Raw genomic sequence first — 21,289 nt, 5'->3', positions numbered from 1 at the left:
TTTTCTGAAGAGAAGGTGTGCTGATTCTTTAAAAAGGAAATATGAAGAGCAGCAGCAGACTCTTTTGATTCTCCCACACCCTTCCCTTGGTCCTTCAGGCTTAGTTACCATCTGGCCATATCGTATACACTGCTAACTGGCTGACTATTACCAACCAGAAGCAGGTGCTGCACAATATCCTTGTCTTGAATGCCTCTCACTTTCCTTTATATATTCCTTTTTTAAAAGTTCCTGCAGGGCAAGTTACTTTTCACCTAACAAGCTCTCCCAGAGGAAGAAAATCTGTAAATGTTACAGCCCAATATTGTTTCTCTTTCAAGTGAGGCTCTTCTAGAAGAAAAGAGCTAATCAATAAACATTTTCTTCAGTGTGCTAATTCCAGTTGAAACTAAGCATTCACAGTGTTTTGGAGAGTGTAGAGAATTCTGCAGTTTTTAACTGTGATAACTAAATTAAGGCTTATTCTTTAGGTCTAATTTTGTCTTCTGCCATCTGTGCAATTCTAATACGGGGTAGGGTACAAAGTTGCAGAGAAGATAATGTGGGCTGTTCAGAGGCAAGTGAAGATGTTGCTTAGCTTATGCACATTGCTGATGGTCTGGGGGCAAGAAGGACATACCTTAACCTCTGGATTGTGCTTAGTAAATTCAACTTGGAAACTGGTGATCAGTATAGAATTCTGTAAGACCTCTTGTCCCATTATGTGAAACTCGCATTGACAGCCCAGAAATTACACTTAGAGAAGTGCTCAAATTGAGAGTTTTATCCTCACTTTCAAAGAGTTCATATTTTTGTTTTGTCTTTCTCTAAAGTTACATTAACTTGGCCACCAGTGGAGGACATACTTTAATGTTTTATAGTAGAGCTTATTTGTATCTCTTTTTTTTTTTTTAAGTGTTAGAGCTGTCGTAATTATCTGTCTGTCTAACATTTTCTTAAGCATTCATTTTACTTAACTAATGTTTTATCCTTTATAGGGAAGAGCACATCGTGACCAGCAACTTGGGTTACTCAAGGAGCATCTAGAAAAATATTACAGAAGCCGTAATCGGAAATGGATTGTTTTATTTCCAGAGGGTGGCTTTCTTAGGAAAAGGAGGGAAACAAGTCAGGCATTTGCCAAGAAAAACAATTTGCCATTTCTTAAACATGTTACCCTGCCAAGACTTGGGGCAACAGAAGTAATTCTGAAAACGCTTGTAGCTCAGCAAGAAAATGGAACTATAGCAAGAGGAAACACTGTGATAAAAGGTAAAGATCACTTAATTCTTATGGATAAAAAGTAATTGAATGCTCAAGATCTATGAGTTACTAAGCAAAACCTTTTGTTAGTGTTGAGTTGAAGAAGTCTGTTTTAAATGCCAGAGTACACCTAGAAATCACCACCATATTTATATAAACATTCTTATTTTTGATTTCTCTTGTAATTTTATTTTTGCTTAATTTTTATTATTTAATATTTATTGATGTTGTGGAACAGAAGAAGAGAATCTTAATTTTAATGTAACTTGGTCCACGTGATGGTTGCATGAGTGCTTGTTTCAGCAACAATGCCGGGATGGGCAAAAGATGGAGCTGATCCTTTCAGCAAGATTGATGGTCTGTGCAGTTTTATGATGGAATGGAACTCCAGTAAAAGTATTTCTGGAATATGTAGTTTACTTTCAAGTTTCTGTTCCTGATTTTGTTTGTATATAGTACTGTACAGGCTCCAGTCTTCTCCTCAGACTATTTCCTCCTGAGTTCAGACTTTTGTCTGTTCTCTCTCGGCTTTGTTGACTGTCTCTATTGCTGGGAGTTAAACTGTCACTGATGTCTGTAGATTTGACGGATGGTTTTGGATCTTTTTAATATAAGAGTTTATATATAAACTTTTATGAATAGGCCTTTTGGATCTGGAAGAGAACCAAAAACATTCACCAATGTACAAGTTTTATGCTTCTGTACTCTTAGATTTCTAGTGCGTTCACTGAATATTAAGTCTGACCTTTGTGTGTGTGTGGTTTTTTTTTTTTTTGCTGTTCTTGTTGAGTCTTTTTTGTTGTTGTTTTGGGTTTTTTTGTTCGTTATTGTCTGCATATACCAGGAAAAATACTATTTAATCTATTTGTGGCTGAATTATTTTAAATTCTATCTTTCTTTAAGCTCACAGAAACTATTTGCTGCAATGAGATTTCCCCTTCAGAGCTGTATGAAGGGTATATTCTTGCTCTGTCATATGTAAAAGACTCTTGCTCTAATCTTCTGCCTTCCAGATGCTTCCACACTTCATTCTGGCCACTGCAAGAAAGGAATTTTTTGAAGAATGTGTTTGTTCAGTTCAATGCAGTAAAATTTTATAAAGTTTTATTTTCAAGCTAGTCATCTACCAAATGAGTCATCTTTGTGTCTGCTAGAACTTGCTGTAATTTTTACAGTGCTGGTTACATCAGTGTCTTGCACAGAGGCTCTGCATGAACTTTCTGTGTTACGATGGTTGCTGATACAGAGCCGCTGTGCTCTGAGAGCCGCCATTTTATCTAGTAAGAAAATTCATTTAAAACAATCCAGATTGATATAAAAATCTATCTGCTTTCTTATTACAATGCTGTGTGTAATACTGTTTCAAAAAATGGAAAAGACAAAAGAATCCCCAACAAAAGATAATTCCTTCTTAATGTAATGTTGTAGGGTGCCCCGGTCCGACACAAACTCTGGTGCAGAACAGTTGTTTCATCATGGGTCACCCTTCTCCCTCCAGCCCAGTAGCTTGATTTGGGCATCAAATATCCCTGGAATTGTAGGCTTCAGATACTACTCTAAGAACTGTACAGCAGCTCTGTGTTGTACAGAGAATCTGTCTTTCTCCCTTTATAAGGTTTATAATTTGATTTCTCTCATCTCTTTGTTAGATAGAGGGGTTTATGCTGTGAAGTGCAAGGCTCAAAAATTTCATTAGTCTTAATTATGATATTAATATCCTTAATATCCAATCCTCTATTCAATTTTTGCACAAGCTGTGAATGTCCTGCAGTTTTTTGTCTAGTTCTGCCCAAGGAGTGTCACAGGAAGAACAGATGTTCTGAGACTGGACAGTCGATGCTGCTTGATATTTTCATACATAAACTGATCTCTGCTTTTCTAAAGGAAGTAGTCTCTGTCGTCTTATTTTTTTTTCTTCCTGTGAGTTTTCTGAGGCTTTTGCCATATATTTTTACCTCTACTTGAAGTTTCAAATTTGAGCCCTCACTTATACCAAGTTCAGCTTCTGCTGGTAAAAACTGAGCTAAATGACTGAAACCTTTTTTTAATGGAGAGAAGAATATAAAAGCATTTAAGGAAGGCAATGTCACTTAATGACTTTCTTGAGTACTTCTGAAGGTATAAAATAAAGACAAGGCCTTTAAGCGTTGTCCATCCCTTAAGAAGTGTGGTACAGAAGTTACTGCTGGTGGCAGAGGAGAGCCTCCCTCTGGAGGGATGTGCTGCATCCCCACAAGTGCTGCTGTTGCTGCCTTCGGTCCAGCATGGGCTTCTCATGTGGAGCAAAAATGGAGACAACACAAAAATACATCGTGGGCATCCAGCAGCCTGTAACCCCGGGGCACCAATGTAGTTGTTTTTGACAGAGCACTCCCTCTCTGATGTGGTTGCAAATACAACATTTATTCAATTAAGAGGGAGTTGATCTTGTAAGTTTTGAAACTCACAAAATGTTCTGGCAAAAATCAGCCTTGTTTTGCCTTTCTGGCTGAGACGTGTCTGGGCTCAGTGCTTCAGAAGCAGCAGCTGGGGGGCTGCGGCAGCCCTTCCCTGAAGATGGGCACTCATGGAGTCCCCCAACCACCAGGGGCAACTGGCATTTTTTTGGTCTCATATTAGGCTCCTATGGACTTGGTTATTTGGTTATAGCTGTGTAATCACAGTGTTTTGTGTGACTGTCTGCTCTTGTCTTCACGTGCGTCTCGCCTTAGCCCTCCCAAGGAAGGTTCGTACTGCTCGTGCTAAGGCACATCAGTACTGTGAGATTTGGATGCAGCTGCACAGGAGAGGTCCCTGCAGGCCTGTTTTGAGCCCCTGTCCATTAATTAAAGAGAATCAGGGTTGTTTTATTTTTGATGCACTTTGAGAAATTAAAATCCTCTGCCAGTGCTGGAAGTGGCCAGCAGCGCTCGGAGGAGAAACCAGCCCTTAGCAAGAGGTCAGCTTCAGTTTCGGTCTCTGCCGCTCGCTCTTCTGAGGGAGTCGCTGGCAAGCCCCGCTGCTTGGATCGCTCAGCAGCTGCTGGAAAGGGAGAGGGGAAAGCTCAGAAAAGGGGCCTGGCTGCCAGACACATCTCTGGCAGTGCTGGCTCAACAGCCCTTCTCCTGCTGCAGGCGCCAAGGCCTGAGGTTCCTACCAGACTGTAACCCGTGTTGCCATCTTTCTGAATTTCTCATGGTTTGCAGCAAATTGGTTCTTGTCCAAAGGTCTGCTGAGGGTGCAGGCAGCGCCGTGGGAGACGCCGAGGTCCTGCCCCTCCTGGTTGCGGTGCCGGCAGTTGTGTTTCTTCCCAGCTTGTGGAATCTGTTCGAGCTTTGTGGCTTCGGGAAGCAATGGCACAAATGCTCCTCGGCAGAACACAGTGTAGTATAACCAAGGAAAAAAGAAAAGGCAGCAGGCTATAAAGCTGCTTTTTTGTCCTCTGCTTTTTCTTCCTGGCAGAAACAGAATGTTTAGCTGAAGGTGGATATATATGTATGTTTATATCTTTTGCCCCTCTTGGTGTCCTCCTTTAGGATACATGCTTTAAATGGCAGTCAAGTTTTATTACTTATTTGGTCCATCCCAGATTCATTAATATTTGTGTGAATAAGATCTCTCACTGGAATACTTTTAATATTTGCCTTTGGAAGGATGTGTTTCAAGGAGGCTGATGCCTTTGCAGCTTTCAGCTGCTGACTTGGTAAGAGGGAACATCTTTCTGGCTCATATGTTTTTTTCAGATAGTATTTGTACTCCCAATCATGAGCATATAGATAGCAGTTTTAGTGTCGTGAGTATTGTTCATATACCTGAAATGAACATTTCCAATTTAATTTTCCAGAAATCCTCAGTGACTTGTTTTTATTCTGGCAGCAGGAGATCTTGGATGATTATATAAGGCTTATTTTAAAGCAGCGCATGCATCAATACATCTGCGACTGTGCTGTGATAGTGTGTGGAGGTAGCTACTGCGGGACCCATTTGGTGGAAAAGAAGGTCTATGGAGGCTGAATTTATATTCAGGGGTTTTTGTTTGGTTTTGCTTTGTTGTAGCTTGGGCTGGAAGGGAGGGTAGAGCTGGCCTGAGGAGTCGGTCCCTGCAGTGCTTCTCCCCAGGCCCTCCATGGCCGAGGGTAAGAAAGCAGCGTGCAGAGGAGCACTGCTGTAGGCTTTCTGCGGTGAGGTTTGCACCATCGTGCACTGAGAAATCTGAAATATTAGCTAAATATTTAATATGTGATTTAGAAATGTTTTGCTGTAAATAAAGAGATAATGTGCCCATATTTGTCTGGCACTTTTTAATTACAATTAATGATCTTTCTTGCTTTCTCACTTAGAAAATTACTTGTCTTTATTACTCATTCCCACTTTACATGTGGGAAAATAATAAATTGAATGGCTTTGTTCCTAAATCCATTTCTAAATGAATGATTTGGGAGAATGTGCTATTACTTTCATCCTAGCTTTTCTCTGATATAAAACATTGCTGCTTTTAAAGCAAAGGGCTCCGCAGCCGGTGCTTTTCATGAGAGCGCCCTGGGGCCCCTCGTGCTCCTCCTTCACGTGCCTCCCGGGGCTTAAAGGGGCCGCATGGCAAGAAGGTGACGCTGTGGATACTTCACCTTGACCTACATAGTTTGCAGCTCGTCAAATTTTGGAATAGCACATTGCATGCTACTACTTAATTAAACCGGCTAAATATTGAGGAGTGCTGTCGAGCCATACTGGCGTGGTTTATTTGCATTTGTAACGAAGGGGCACAGCCTCGCGTTGGCGAGCAGATGCTCTGAAAATATTTGAGCTTGCTAGAATGAGTCAGAGACGCACGCGGTAGCGGGGCTGCGGTTGGCTGGTCGCACTGCAAAGTGCAAGGCAGGTAGGAACCTGTGAGTCAGCCCTTGCTCCTGCGGGCATCCTCGCGTTACTGCTCCTGGCTGAGACCTTCAGCGCGAGGATCCCGGTTTTCCTGCGCACGCTCGTGCAGCAGCCTCGTGGCAGCAGCTCTCAGCAGCCTTTGGCAAGGGGCTCCCCACACTCTTCCCCTCTTCGTTTTACCCATTTCTCCTGGCTGCATTTCGATACCTCTAGTTCTTGTGCGGAAAGGAAGGGGAGCAGTCTGTGTCTGCCCAGTCCTTTTATGCCAGCTGTGATTTTTGTCAGCCTCCACCGTGTTTCTTTCTGGGTTATTAGCTGCATGCTGGAGGAGCCTCCTGCATGTCCTTACCAACAGGTGGCTGTTTTTAATAGCCAACTTTTGGAACGCTCTACGTTATTGCTGGGCATGATGTGAACATGTGCTGTTACTTCATCGGCCCAAATATAACGCGACCTCAGAGAGGAGGCAACTGCAGTTCCCACAGAGCAGAAATAAAACTGACAAGCTGAACGGCGAGCGCCGTCTGGCAGCGTGCTGCCTCCTTGGTGTGCTGGCCAAACACGGTGCTTAGATTCTCTCCCCTGGATTTGAAATTTCCATAGCAAATTATTTTCATCTGTTTTGACTATTTTTTTCAGCTTCTGGACTTTTCTTTCTTTCTTTTCTTTTCTTTTTTTTTTTTAATGCCTTTGAAAATTCAGCTGCAGTGCGTGAAATAAATCCCTCTTATTCAACTGCCCTACCGTAGTCTTAAGGCTAGTGGCAAAGGGCTCTGTGTGGCTGCTGTTCTCTCTGACCTACAAGCAGGCACCGAGAGCCCTTTCGAAGGCCTACCTGTACATGCACTTAAAGTGCAAACTGAGAAAGTTAGAGTTTCATTTTCCTCTTTTACTTCTTAAAGTAAACGGGGACTTTTAAAGTAAACGGGTGCTTCTTAAAGGAAACAAGGAGGAACACAGCATATGGGCCAAAATGTCGTGTGAATATAACCATGCAGCAAGTCAAGTTGCTCTGTTGTGTGTGCTGCAGTACCTAAGCTGAACAGAAACGACTGGGAAACCAAAATGTTGCCTTTGCTGAAGAGTCTCTCTGTGCTGTTTGATGAGACCTGAATTTAATATTGAGCTGCCTTATTTTATCATTTTAAGCTAAATTTTTTTGCTCAGTGATATCTTATAAAGTAATGTAAAAATGAAATAATTATAGAATCAGTGGCATGTACTTTCTGGTTTAATTTTAACATCACTTTTCTTTTGTCCCTAGAGAGCAAATCCAAAGGCCTCCAGTGGGTGATAGATACAACCATTGCGTATCCCAAAGGTGAACCTTTAGACATTCAAACTTGGATCCTTGGCTACCGACAACCAACAGTTACACATGTACATTACAGGTAGGAATGTACCTTTTATTCTTGTAAAGAGCCAAAAATGTGTTTAGAATTATTCAAGGCATGCTTCAGGCTATGGGAAATTGGGAGCAACACCTTTACTTGGTGTCTTCTAAAGCCAGGCAATTTGTTATTTAAGTACAGCTTTCTTCTGAAAAGTTCAGGGACAGTTTTATATCTTAGCACATTTACAGTTTCACCTAATGTCCTGTGGCTAACTATAAACATGGGGATGATTTGATGATTAGGTCATCTTTTCCACTTTTATGTTACAGTGCTAAATGCTGTGGAGGGGTACCTACATAGGTGAAATTTCTGTGTTTAGTATTAAATTCTAAATATATGGCTATAAAATAAAGCTTTTTGTTTTTTTTTTCTACATAAATACTACTGCAGAAAGAAGCAGGTGGCTTAGAGTAGTTACTTCAGTGGCTGCAGAGAGAAATTGCTGTTCATAATCCCAGCATCTAGGCATTTAATGCAGCATCTGTGCTTGCCCTCTCCTAGTACCTTCACAGTATAAACAGCTCTGTATTGTTACTGTTTTTCTTCTTGTCCGTGGTGATGCTGGTCTGCATAAACCTTATTCCACACCATAATTTTATGCATGCTCTAATGGCTAGCTGGTGTCTTTGCAAAAACTGACAGGTACATTCTTCATGGGGTGTTATGTTTAGTTCCAGCATCTAAGGAAAGCAACTTGCAGCTTTCTAAGGGAAACATAAGGCTTCTATCCTTGGAATTTGAAGCAGCCTCAACAGAATAGGAGATCTCTATCAAGGAGCGTGCTACCTTTCCATACGAAAAAGTCTGTTACCTTCCAATTCCTTATAAATACCAGAGTCTTTGAATACCACTTATTCCAGCTCTCTTATTTCCACTTGATAACTTCAACAGTACAGTTATGCTCTTCAGCAAAAAAACAAACTCATGTCTGCTACATTCCAAGAATACCAAGAGCTCAGAAGTGGAATAGAAGTAATCAATATAAAAATAATGTAAATCTTGACATTCCATATTATGAAGCTGTTAAGTTACTACCTGCTTTTGCAGTAGGTTTCTGATTTGCAAATCTGCCCTCTAGAAAGGAGGAGACCTCGCTGAAGAATTTAGATCTAGTTTGCTGCAGACTGTACGAGGTTGAGGGCTCTGCTTATTCCAAATCTGAAAGTGCTGCTGCTTTCAAGTCGGAGCAAAGGTCCATCTAACGGACCTCTGTGCTGCTCTTACACACTCTTTCCATAAGTACCTGATACTGACATGTATATCAAAACAAATATAATGAAATCTAATTGCTGATGTAATACTTAAAATGACATATAGAATCATAGAATCATAGAATGCTTAGGGTTGGAAGGGACCTCTAGAGATCATCTAGTCCAACCCCCCTGCATACGCAGGGACACCTAGAGCACGTGGCACAGGACTGCATCCAAGCGGGTTTTGAAGATCTCCAGAGAAGGAGACTCCACAACCTCTCTGGGCAGCCTGTTCCAGTGCTCTGTCACCCTCACTGTTAAGAAATTTTTCCTTAAGTTCCTGTGGAACTTTTGGTGTTTCAGTTTCCGGCCATTTCCTCTAGTCCTATCAGTGGCCACCACTGAAAAGAGACCATCCCCGTCCTCTGCACTCCCTCCCTTGAGGTATTTATATACACTGATTAGATCCCCTCTCAGCCTTCTCTTCTCCAGGCTGAACAGGCCCAGCTCCCTCAGCCTCTCCTCATAGGGCAGATGTTCCAGGCCCCTGATCATCCTTGTGGCCCTGCGCTGGACTCTCTCCAGCAGCTCCACATCCCTCTTGTACTGTGGAGCCCAGAACTGGACACAGTACTCCAGATGTGGCCTCACCAGGGCTGAGTAGAGGGGCAGGATCACCTCCCTCGACCTGCTATTTGTCTTACTAGTGTATAAAAGAGTCTTGAGTGCGTGTCACAAAACAACTGGCAACCCAAGCACTAGTTGCCCTCATGAGAAAATCAAGTGATAAGAGTTCAGTGTGCAGTGGTGATGAAAGGAAGGTCCTTGTCCCTCAGAGCTCTTGGAACTCACTTCGTTACTTTTTAAAAATTTGCCCTGCAGTCTAGTTTCAAAAACTTTTTTGCTTCTGATCCATTTATAACTTGAATTATTTGTGAAAGGAAAATGGTTTGCTATCCTGTGTAGACAGCAGCACGATAATCTTCTCTCGAAAGAGTTAAAATCTGGTAACTGGAGATCAGGTAATTTGATCATAATTTTAACCCTAAATTGCATTGGTTTGTCTGAACTAATGTTTTGCTCCCCAGGGAGCCTAGATTTTATACAACATCCTTTCAGACATCCTTGCTTGGCCCCCCGAATTGCAGTTTAACCGTGAACGACCTTTCCCAGCATCACGACTGCGTCAGTGCTGCGTGATGCACAAGACGGGCTGCTGACTGGAGACTGTTTCCACAGCCATGTTTAAATCTGGCCCTGCTTTTTATAGAAATCTGTTTTTTTCAAGTTTTTTTCAAACATACTTGCACCCTAATTTACATAAGATGTCATTATATTATTATATTATATTCAGGTCACCTTACTCTTCCCTCACATCTCTGGGGTAGCTGCAAGTTGAATGTATTTAGCATTTCGATTTGAAGTTTGTTTGTTTTTTCCCCAAAATACTTACTTCGAAAAGTTTTTATTAAGGTGAAATAACTTGCTTCTAACTGTGTAGATTTAAAACATGATTTTGAATAGAGAGGAACATGATGAAACCTTCCTTGCGTTGAATTTCAATGTTACAATGCTTGTAGTACTAAGCTTTGGAAAACTATTAGAGATTATGCGAGTGAGTGGGTGGGTGTTTTTCCAGGAGGGGTCTAAATCACTGGAGAATGTCATAGGACAAAGGCAGGTCTCTCCGTTTCATTTCCAGGCTCTCAGTGCTTGGAGTGCCTGCCTTAAAAATAGCCTCTAGTTCTTATGGCTGACCTTGTACAAACTTTAAACTCGTGCAGAGGCCGGTCTGTGACATTTCCCTGCTTGGTGTAATACCTCTAAACTGCAAACTGAAGGTCTTGGTTTTAACGGGTGCTTTAATGGGACAGCTTTCCTATCTGGTAATTCTTAAATGGGGATGTCAAGTGCTGTGGATTGTAAGAGCTGCCTTTGGATCCAAGGTGGCAGCTGCTTCGGACCCCTGCAGCAGAGGGAGGCAACCTGGGACCCATCCCTCTGCAAGCGACGCTCCGGGCTGCAGCGTCCAGGGAGCAGATGTTGCGTCTGGGTCACGGTGTTTTAGTAGCCACTGATGGACATGGCCTTCATGAACTTGGCCAGTACCTTTTTTAACCTGCTTAAGCTTTTGGCTTCTGTGAAGCTTCCTGACACTTGCAAAGTCTGGTTGTTCTTGAAGGTGGCAGCAGGGAAAAGTTCTGTTGCTTCTGTTCAGTTTTGATGACTGCCCTGGGGGCACCCTATTCCCTGCGTCCTGAGGATAACAAGTAAATCTTTGCTCAGTTCCTCTCATGGTACGACCCGTGATTTTGTAGATCTTCCTCGTATCCCACCTTAGCTGTCCCCTGTGTTCAGCGCCTCCTTAGGCAGAAGCTTCCCTGCATGGCTGGTTATGTCGTCCCCTTGGCCTGTGCCCTTTCTGACCGTCACCTGTGAGATGATGGACGTCTTGAACCTGCCAGGGTAGCGTTAGCTGCCTTGGAGCCCCGCACTGCGTGTGTGTGTGTGCAGCTGCTGCTGCTTTGTCCTTGCCTGCCTCAGTGCTAGTTGCTTTGCATTCACTGGTGCTTAGGTGCACCTGCAATTGCTGGCATGTCTTTCTGCAACTCTGCTTTAGCTTTGAATATCCAGAATAACTTTATACTAGAAAATTTTCATGTCATTTTCCTACTTTTTTTTTCTTTTCTTTGTTTTTCCCCAGATTTAGTGTGTGTTTTAGCTATGATATACCTGGCTTTTTGATGTACCTGTGATCAGACTGCAGTCTGTTGGAATGCAGGCAGTGAATTTTCACCTTCAATGTTCTTGATAATCAAATCATAGTATATGAAGGATAGTTGGACACTCAGATTTATTTTTAGTTATTTTTCACATTGCTTTAAAAACATTTGTTTACGTAAAGGATATAAATATATTTATCCATGGCAGCATTAACTGAACTGTATTTGTGTATGAATTTACTTGCACTGTATCATCTTTGACTGTTGTATATATAGAAATTCCAACAATAACTGATCATTTCCTCTCTTGTAGATCAGCTGGCTTTATTCTTTTTATGGGGAGGTTGTGTGTGTGTGTTTTTTTGTTTGGTTGGGTTTTGTGGGTTTCGTTTGGTTTTTCGATTGGTTAGTTTTGGGCAGCGTGATGTCAGTGATGGACAACCCCAGGGTTTTAGCAGCTTGAAATCCTCTACCGATGACTTGGTGACAATTGTCAGTGCCACGGAGGACTGGTGAAGGTGGAGTGTGCACTGGGAAGAGTGAGGATGGCAGATAGGGCAGGAATAACTGTTCTTACTGAGAGAGTTCCCAGGATTAAAGAAAACCTTACAGCTCTGCATGTGCCCTACACATGCCTTTACTTCTCCTCCTCTAGTGCTGTGTTAAATTAAATTACGCCTTTTTTTTTTTCTGTGCTGTCAGCATGTTAATGCATCCTGACCATATTTATTCCAGAGAAGAATAGTACAGCAGCCACTCTAAGGAAGGCAAATGTGAGCATACTTGAAGGCCTCGAGTGTCTCCAGGTTCAGATGCAGAGTCTGAGATGTGCAGAACCCAAATTTGTTTAGAGCACTGTGGACATTGCTCTGTGATAATGGACCTGAAGGCGCCTCGGAAATTGCAGCCCCTTCTTTTGTTATGGCTGCTCAGTCTGGCTTCCTGCCATTCCCATTCATCACAACCTGTCTCCTCCTGCCTTGCCCTCTTTCACACCACTGTTTTCCTTTTCTCATAGCCAGGCCTTTGAACTGAGGATTATTCCTTTTCACCCTGCTTAGGGGCCAGCAAAGGGGTGCTGAGGAGGCAACAGCCAGCCTCAGTGTCTGTTTTAGCTATTCTTCATGGCTGAGGGAAATGGCAGAGGAAGCTCCATTTCACCCTGCGTCCCTTTAGCTGCATGTTCCATTTTGATGGATGGGTGGAAACTCCAAGTTTACATGTTTTTTTTACATGTTTTTTTACATGTTTTTCAGAAACTGAGCGCTAGGCCAAGTATCAAAAGAAACTTTTTGCTAAAAAAAAAAAAAAAATCTGCCTTTTAAGAAGCCTTTTGGGAAGGGTGGCTGTCACCTGTTCTCAGCATGGTGTAGCTCTATGGATCATTTTGTGCCATGTGCATTGAATGTAAACCCAGCTTCACTGCGGTTATGCTCGGTAGAAGTGAGTCGAGTGGTTTGATGTTTGCCTAATGGGACAGCATACTGGCAGCTCTTCTCACCTCCCACTGTTTACCCTCGCAGATTTGGGGTTTTTTTGGATGTTTGTTCTTTCTACACCAGTCGCTTCTTTAGTTTAACTGGATTTGGCATTTCTCAGCTAGTCTCTGAGTTTCCCCAATAATAAAATTTCCAAGTTTGTCAAAATCTGAGTCTCAAATTGATAAAAGTGAATGTCAAGTTTCCCTGACAGTTTCCAATCGATCAAGAATGGAGTGGGGTTTTTCATGAGCCTCCTGTTGAGCCATGTCCTTGCACGATTCCAGCCATCCCCTCCCATTGGGCCACTCTTTGTACTGTGCTGCGCCTGCCGAAACAGGCTTTCCGCTGCCAAGGACCTGCTTTTATTCTGTGCGTGTCTACATGAATGCAGGTTTATTAAAAATAAGACAAGAGTCTTAGCTATAAATAAGATGCAGTACGTTGTGGCTGCTGAATGAGCTTTGCAGAAATTTCTGTGAAGGACATCTGGTTTGGCAGTATAATGTGTTGTGTTTTGTTTGTTTTGGGGTGTGCATTCTTTATTTTCTTGTTCTTAGCAAATAACTGGCTTCTGGTTGTGTTTGAGATCTGGCCACATCCTTCATGATACAGTTTATTGTAAAAGTAATTGAAACAGCAATAAGATTATGATTTCAAACGAGTAGGAAGTAATATAGAAGCCCTAATTCAGGGTAGGACATATGATGAAAGGCAGTTAGTACTTACGGATGGAATCAGTGATTTTTAATATGGAATTCAAGGTTGTTACTTAAAAAAGGACCCTTTAAAGGAGATCACATGTTTCTAAAAATACTGTGCTCCTGAAAGTGATTTGTTAGCTTTTGAGAAGAGCGAAATCCAGAGGAAGAGTTCCTTATAACGTTGAGGTAGCTGAAATGTATCATTTAAATTGGCGTGAAACTGTAGATTTTAAGGTAACTGCCCTCGTTCTCCTCTTCCTGTTCTTTCCCTCTTCTTTGCACGCATGTTTCTGCAGACATGTTTTCATTGGGGGGTTTTCCATAAAACTCCTTTGGCTCTTTCATTCTTCTTGCATGCAAGAGTATGACACAGAACCACGTTAATCATTTTAGGTGGTTTGCAGCCTTCATGTGCTACTGGTTCACACAAGTAATGCAGATGTCCTAGTGACAAAATTGTCAGAACGAGGCAGGTTTCCATTTTCCTTTCAATTTTATTCTTTCCCCTGTAATTAGGGGAAAAAAGAAAGACACCTGCAGGGGATGGATGCTGTAGTGCCTGTCTGTGGACACGGTGTAGTGTTGTGGCAGACAGATCTCTGGTCTTAGGCAGCTGCTGGATGGTTTAGGATGAAGGATCTGCTTCTGAACATGATGTGTTCTTCAAAACTTAGGACACTTACCTTTAAGACTTGCATTCTTGTTGGGTTCCTTCAGAGCAAATAATTTCAGATGTGAGAAACACAGAAAAATCATTTAAAACTGGCTTAAAAATAATCCTGTGCTTCTTGATGTATCATTTTTTTCTATACCAAAGAAATTTTGTAGGTGTTTTATCTCTAATTTGCCTAAGTTACTAAGGTGAAATTCAGCTAGTAAAAATAAAACTCTGTAAGAATATAACATCTAAAGATGTAGTTGAAAATGCTTCTAAATAAACCAACAATCGCCATTAAGAATTGATGGCAGACAGCATAGCATTACTGGAACATGAGTTGTTTTCCAGCCTGCAGGAAGTTTCATTCAAAAAGTGTGCCACTGCGGTTGGTTCTGTAACTTTGCAGAAGCACGTTTCGTAGCTGGTGGTTCACACATACAGGCAATATACTGATTCCTGCAAGAAGCTGGATGGACTCAGGCAGGGCATGGATGCGCCTCCTTCCATTAGGCTTCCGCAGAATCACTGTATTAGCTACCCCGTTAAATTGCTGCTTCCCCATTAGTTTCTCATGGGTATTTTGTGGCTCTTATAATGCTTTCAGATTAGTGGGCACATTCTTGGAAAAAAATACCAAGCCTAATTGGGTTACTGAGCACTAGAGCTGTTGGGCAACTGAGAAGCGAGGGTGGAGGTGAAGAGCCCTGCAGCTTATGACAGAAAGCACGTGTGAAGTTGGGCAAGGACTTCAGTCTGAGCTCACTCGCACGCTTTTCCCAGTCCGAACCATCGTGAAGCTTACATAAGCAAGCATCTGTCTCAAAAACACACTGTGAAACACAATGCTCAGCTGTTGTGTCCTTTTGTCTCTTAGCACCAGGTAGGTAGCAGAGAATAAAAAGAGTGCTTGAGATCTTGGTTGCACATAGGGGAAGAGAGTTGTTTTTAATGTTACACCCTCAAGAAAGATGGATCCTGCCTTGTGGGCTGAGTGTCTGTTTGATTTGTTTTGCTTGAGTGTCCATCATCCCGCTTGGATCTGCCTTATGGCATCTGGGCTCCAAGATAACATAGTGCTGTGTTCTGTCTTCTGTTGTTTGCGTAACGGACAAGGCAAGAGTTGGAGCAATTTACTGGACCACCAAGATGGACATTGGGGAACAAACGTGGGGAAGGAGAACCCAAATGATAATTTGAGTGAATGATTGAATGTCTTATCTGGAATTACAGTTAAAAATAGGAGGGGGAACAGAGACTCCTTAAATGTTGGTGTCTGGAAGACTTGTTGTTGGCTTCACCTCAGCTCAAAGCCGAGGCACAAGAGGAGCTGTAAAAGGGGGAGATGTGAATGACCTAGCAACGAAACATGGCATTTGCCAGAGGTGTCCTCATTTTCCATAGCATCTCGTTCCCGTGTCTCCTCACACACTTCCACGTGGTTGTACTGTTACCTCAAATGCTTCCCAGGATAATCAATCAAGCCTCTGTTTAAATAGAAGAGAGGTTAAGTGAGAGCTCAACTGAAGAGAAACCTACAGTACCCATCCTATGTTCTGAAATACGAATTTTTCAAGCTTTACTGATGGGCAAATCTCTTCTGCACTGACCTCCCAGTAAACCCAATTTGGATGTATAAAAGAAGGCATGAAGAGTTCCCTGATTTTTTTTTTGTTTGTTTTATTTAATGCTTTGAGGTTTTTGTGCGAAAAGAGTGGAAGGAGAGGGTTTCTCTTTTATCTTCATGAATTATTCCTTGGACATCTGTGGGCTTTTTTTCTTTTTTTTTCTTTTTTTTGTGTGTATTTTTCTTGCTTGTTTGTTTTAAACAGAGCCATTACTCAATGTAGAAGTACCAAAATGTTGGTAGTTCTTGCCTTAGTGTTTAAAGGCATAGCAGTAATATTTGAGTACCCTCACATATGTTGTAAATTTTCAGTGTTAAACCTGCCCTTGTCATTTCAGACAAAGCTGATAGCTTCTGCTGAAAAGCGTTGAGGATTTGTTTTCTGGTATGCGGAAGACCTGTGGGCACTTAGTGGTGGTAGTACATACCTTCTGCCTAGTGAAGAACTGTTTCCTCAAAATTGAGGATGAGCCTTCAGTCTTTATTTCTTTTGGTTCTGCTTTGCATTCGTAAGGATAGTAATATAGTGTGGTGCTGGAGGTGTGTGTTTTTTTTTTTTTTTTTAAAGGGATATGAGCCATCCATAGCTTCTGTGCAGCACTGCATTTGAGAGGAGCTAATAGTGCCAACATCCTCATGCATCTGACTGGTTACCTAGAGTATTCTGATTTTGTATGACTAATAATTATGTGATCAGAGAACGAACCATGCAGTTAGGTTTATAGCAGGCTCCTCTATATTTCTGTGGTGAACTGGGGCAGGATGGTATGAGCTTTGGGGTTTTTATTTGTTTGTTTTCCTTACATGCAGAATGTTTTTCCTAGATTTAACTATGTTTGTTCCTCCGGTAGGATTTTTCCAATTAAAGACGTCCCTGCAGAGCCTGAGGCGCTTGCACACTGGCTATACCAACGCTTCATTGAAAAGGAGGATCTCTTGACACATTTCTATGAAACAGGTGGGATGTTTGCTAGCCAAGAGAATTGTGCCGTGATGATGCCCTTTTCTTAAAGGGATATCAAAATGATTTAAGAATGTATAATTATTCTTCACATGTTGTATGCATATGATTATTCACACTTAATGTATGGCAAAAGAACACATGATAAGTGATCTAGAGAAGACAGATTCCCAGCTCACATTAGAATAGGATGGCATTTGGAAGTTGGCACGTTGAAAACTGAGATAAGGAAAATTTATTTTTAAATGATTTTGCTGTGAAACAAGCTGTTACAGGATTTCTCTGGGTAATTTATCAAGATTCAAAACAGCAGTTAACACTTGCATAATAAAAGTATTCACAGTTGATGCTAATAAATTTGTGGGGTTTATAAAACCTTCAGCAATTAAAAATGAGCAGGACCTTAACTAAAAGGGATTAAACAAGATTTAAATGAGGCAGGCTAGTCGGTCTGTGAAGTGTTGACATTTGACATGTTCCTCTGGCTCTTGTACCTTTGGAGAAAATCAACCTAAATAAATAGCCTCCAGGTCCAGCCTAGAATGGTAGAGCTTCCCTCCCACCCCTGCTAAGCTGACCAGCAAGATGTTATAGTGGTAAGAATTACATAGCATGAGGTCCTTCAAGGCTTGACCTGCAGCCTTGTGCTATCAGTACTGGCCTCCTTGCTGCGAGATACTGTGGACCCTTCCTCATAAGAGAGATGCTCCAGACCAGACCCTTCATCGTCTCAGTGGCTCTTTGCTGGACTCTCTCCAGTAGCTCCATGTCACTCTTGTACTGGGGAGCCCAGCAGTGGCCTTGGCATTCCAGATGTGGCCTCACTGGTGCTGAGCAGAGGAGAAGGAGGAGGATCCCCTCCCTTGGCCTGCTGGCAACGCTGTTCTTCATGCACTGCAGGATGCCATTGGCCTTCATGGCCACAAGGGCACTGTGGTGAACTTGCTGCCCCAAGGACGTCCAGGTGCTTCTCTGCAGAGCTGCTTTCGAGCGTGTCATCCACCAGCCTGTGCTGGCTCCTTCCCAGGTGCAGGACTCTACACTTCTCTTTACTGAACTCATGATTAATGTGAAATACCCAGATAACACCTTTAAAACGAAGGCTGGAGAATTATTTCCTCAAAGTACACTTCTCTTTTTCCATCCAGTTGATTTATCACCTGTCTTTGAGCAGTTATGTTTATGCAGAATACAAAACGGAGAAATTCATCATGATAAACAAGAAAGATAAAATCCAGAGAAGTTAAAATTTGAGTTTTATTTGGACATAACATTGATAGGAATTTATCAAACCTAGACCGAATAGGAAGACTCTAGATGAGATAATGTAGCTTGTGTCTGAAGAAAAATAATCCTCTCCTTTAAACAGCTGTAATGCTAATAAATAACCTGAATAAACTGCATTTAGTATTCCAGAATGAAACGTTAAACAAGAATCCTACTTCTGCTAGATGATTTATTGCAAATACTATTTTAATATAGTTTTGAGTGCTTAACTGTCAGCTGTAATGCTTAAAATGATTAGTAGGATTCCTGAGCAACGCAGAGTTGTGCTAGACCTTACGAACGTCATTCAGACGTTACTGATGACAAAAGGCAGGCCCTGCTGAATAAATCACCTCTGAATGTGTGTGTTGGAATTCATTAGGCAAAAAAGACCGCATTTGTAGCTTTAAACAAAATCACAATAGGATGCAGTGAGTTCTTGTTATTGGGGATGGAATATTTTACAGATAGTGACAAAATGAAATGGTCATACCCCCAAAATGTAACCAGACTAGAATTTCAGTGAGTATAATGAATATAATCATACTTACTCCTTGAATTGTGCTTGATAATGGGCCTGTAATTTGCTAGCATACTAAGCATGCATTAATAAGACATGTTAATGTAGCTGCCATGACATAGGTTAATTTATGCCATACTAGGCATAAATTAGCATACTTTAGAGCTACTGCAGCTCCTGTCAGTGGAGAATGTGCTGCCATTTCCCTTGCCTCACTGCAGCAGCGCCCTTCCCCTGCGCTCAACACCCCCTTGGCCTCGTGCCAAGGGAATCGCTGCCCAAGAGGTGCAAGGATGAGGCAGGGGGAAGAAAGTTGTGTCTGCACAGGGCGATGGAGAGCGCTTGGCTCATCCTGCCTATGGAAGTGAGGGATCAGCCCCTCTGGAGATGTCGCTGGGCCTCGGAGGTAGGCAAGGGGAAGAGAAAGTTGCTGTCTGTATTGAGGAGTAAAGTTAGGTATTGAAGCCAGAGGTCACTGTTGGTTTAAAAGCAAAACAGAAAAAAAAAAAAGGGTACGGAAGGACATGGCAGAATAAATGCAAAATGCACTTTGTGGTGGGTGAATAGAAGATGACCCTTTGGTGGATTAAAGCTTGCAGCTGAATGACCATTACTGGTGAATAAATAGGGTGGCAGATCTGCCCATATGTGAAAATATGCATCAATGAGTGGAGGATGGGGCTCATCGAGGATGGGTTTTTGTTGTTGTTGTTGTTGTTCTTTTTTAATTAATACAGCAAGAAAAGCTTTGCCTTAAATGCTTGATTGCAATTCCTCCAGGGATTGCAAATGTGAGGCAGAGAGATAAGATGCTGACAGTATCTAACTGCAAAAATCGTGCTGTTTCTCAGGTTCAAAATTTACATTTCTTTATCTTTACTCTTTCATCTTTTGTTCTTATATGAGTGACTGTGATTCCATAATATTATAGCGAATAGATCTACATATATAGTGTCCTCAGTTTTTATATCCACTGTTCAGGATTCACCAGGAAAAAAAAAAAAAGATTCATATCTACTGGACTTTGCGCTTTTCTAAAATATAATGCAAATTCTTAATATACTGATGTAAATATATGCAAATACTTTGTTACTTTATGATTATAACCCCCGACTTATTCAAACATATTTAAATACAGCGTTATAAGGCAGAAACAGTCATTTTTAATCATGTCTGCAGTGTCCTGCCTTTCTCTCATAAACATACACGGATATTTCAAATAATCTTTCTAGAGAACTCTACAGGTAGCAAATTACAGCGCTTCCTTAATCTATGTGATTGACTAGTCAGTGAATGTTCACACAATATGAAAACTGTATTTTTTTCAAATGCGCATTGCTCCTTTGCAACAGGCAAAACTGATACCAACAGCTATAAAACTTAAATTGATAACAATCAAATTTGATCTCATGGACATCATTGTAACTTTAAAAATACTGCAGAAAGCTTAGTTGACAATTGGATATCTGTGCAAAGTTGAATACAGCGAGGCTGGTTTTTAAAGTTTACAAGTTTATGTTCAGAGTTTAATTTTAGATTCAAATAAAAGGGAAATTGTGCCTAATCTCTTTTCCTATGTTCTCGAAAACAACATACTACTGGAATTTATTTTGAAAATTTACAGCAGAAGACAAGTAACCATTTTTTTTGGTGGCAGTGCAGGCACTCCAGGTAAAGAATAATACACTAAGCCTGCCATTCCTTCTATGCCAGCATTGATTGTGTTATTTCTTTTCTTTTTTAGGAGCATTTCCTCCACTGCAGGGCCAAACAAAAGCTGTTTCTCGAGCGATGACCCTCAGCAATTTGTGGCTAGTTTGCGTACAATCATTTGCGTTTTTGTCGGGCGGTATGTGGTACTGCATCTTCCAGTATTTTTATCATTGCCTATTTTAAAAGTTGAATGGGACCTGAGGACACAGTGGGAATCCAGGCTCTTGCCAATGAGTATCATGTTGTATGTGCAAATGTGAATATACAAGCGTAAAGGAAATACTGGATGGACTCTTACCTCTCATTGGGGAAATTTTAAAAGTGAAGATCAGTAACATAGTGACCTGATGATGTATTATTTTAAGAATTGTCTGTATTTTTAAAAGGTGTATACTCTCACCCACACTTAAGCAAATTCAGCATTTGGACAAAAGGTGCAATCGTACAACCGCCGTAGAAGAATGTCCGCAACCAGAAAACGATCACCACAAGTATTTCTTGGCATTGTAGTTAGAGCTCAGAAAATGCAGCAACGTGTCTCATCAGTAGTCTGTACAACACTTGTGTGGTAGAGATTCCTCATTGGCACAAACTCGTGCTTTACTGCAGCTCATTGTGCTGGAGTCACTGAAGATGCTCTGCCGGGCGGCTGCTGCTGCCCGGTCAGCAGCGCCTGCGTTAGAAACACCGCTCTGAAAACAGGACCCAAATGAGATCCAGTGTCAGATGGTTTCTGTGAGGAATCAAGTGCTCAAAAAACACCACTGCAGTATCATAATGTGATTAAAAGTTATCCACACTTGATGAATCAGCCCATCCTTGCTGTGGTTTGACCATCAGCTGTCTGAATTCTGTGCGCTAACAGTATCCCGTGTTATGAGGGAACTTGGAAAAATACAAAGTCACTTGATTTATTTTCCCATTTTGTATTTAGAATGCATCTCACTGATCACTAT

The 21,289-nt window shown here is 41.6% G+C and overlaps 1 protein-coding gene across 2 annotated transcripts in view; it reads left to right on the top strand.

Moving 5' to 3' along the window:
* Positions 1-20,904, top strand: part of LPGAT1 (lysophosphatidylglycerol acyltransferase 1) — a 51,643-nt gene extending 30,739 nt beyond the window's left edge. For both annotated transcript variants that reach the window (XM_088531856.1, XM_088531850.1), the window contains 4 exons: positions 978-1,251; positions 7,364-7,490; positions 16,725-16,831; positions 20,365-20,904. In XM_088531856.1, coding sequence (XP_088387982.1) covers positions 978-1,251; positions 7,364-7,490; positions 16,725-16,831; positions 20,365-20,516 — 660 coding nt within the window. In that variant the 3' untranslated portion in view covers positions 20,517-20,904. The remainder of the gene's footprint in view (positions 1-977; positions 1,252-7,363; positions 7,491-16,724; positions 16,832-20,364) is intronic.
* The last annotated feature ends 385 nt before the right edge of the window (positions 20,905-21,289 follow it).

Source organism: Tinamus guttatus, unplaced genomic scaffold (genome assembly GCF_059628265.1).
Source record: "Tinamus guttatus ecotype Peru unplaced genomic scaffold, ASM5962826v1 Tinamus_guttatus_pri_ptg000033l, whole genome shotgun sequence".
NCBI lineage: Eukaryota > Metazoa > Chordata > Aves > Tinamiformes > Tinamidae > Tinamus > Tinamus guttatus.
This window is presented reverse-complemented; position numbering and strand designations above follow the sequence as displayed.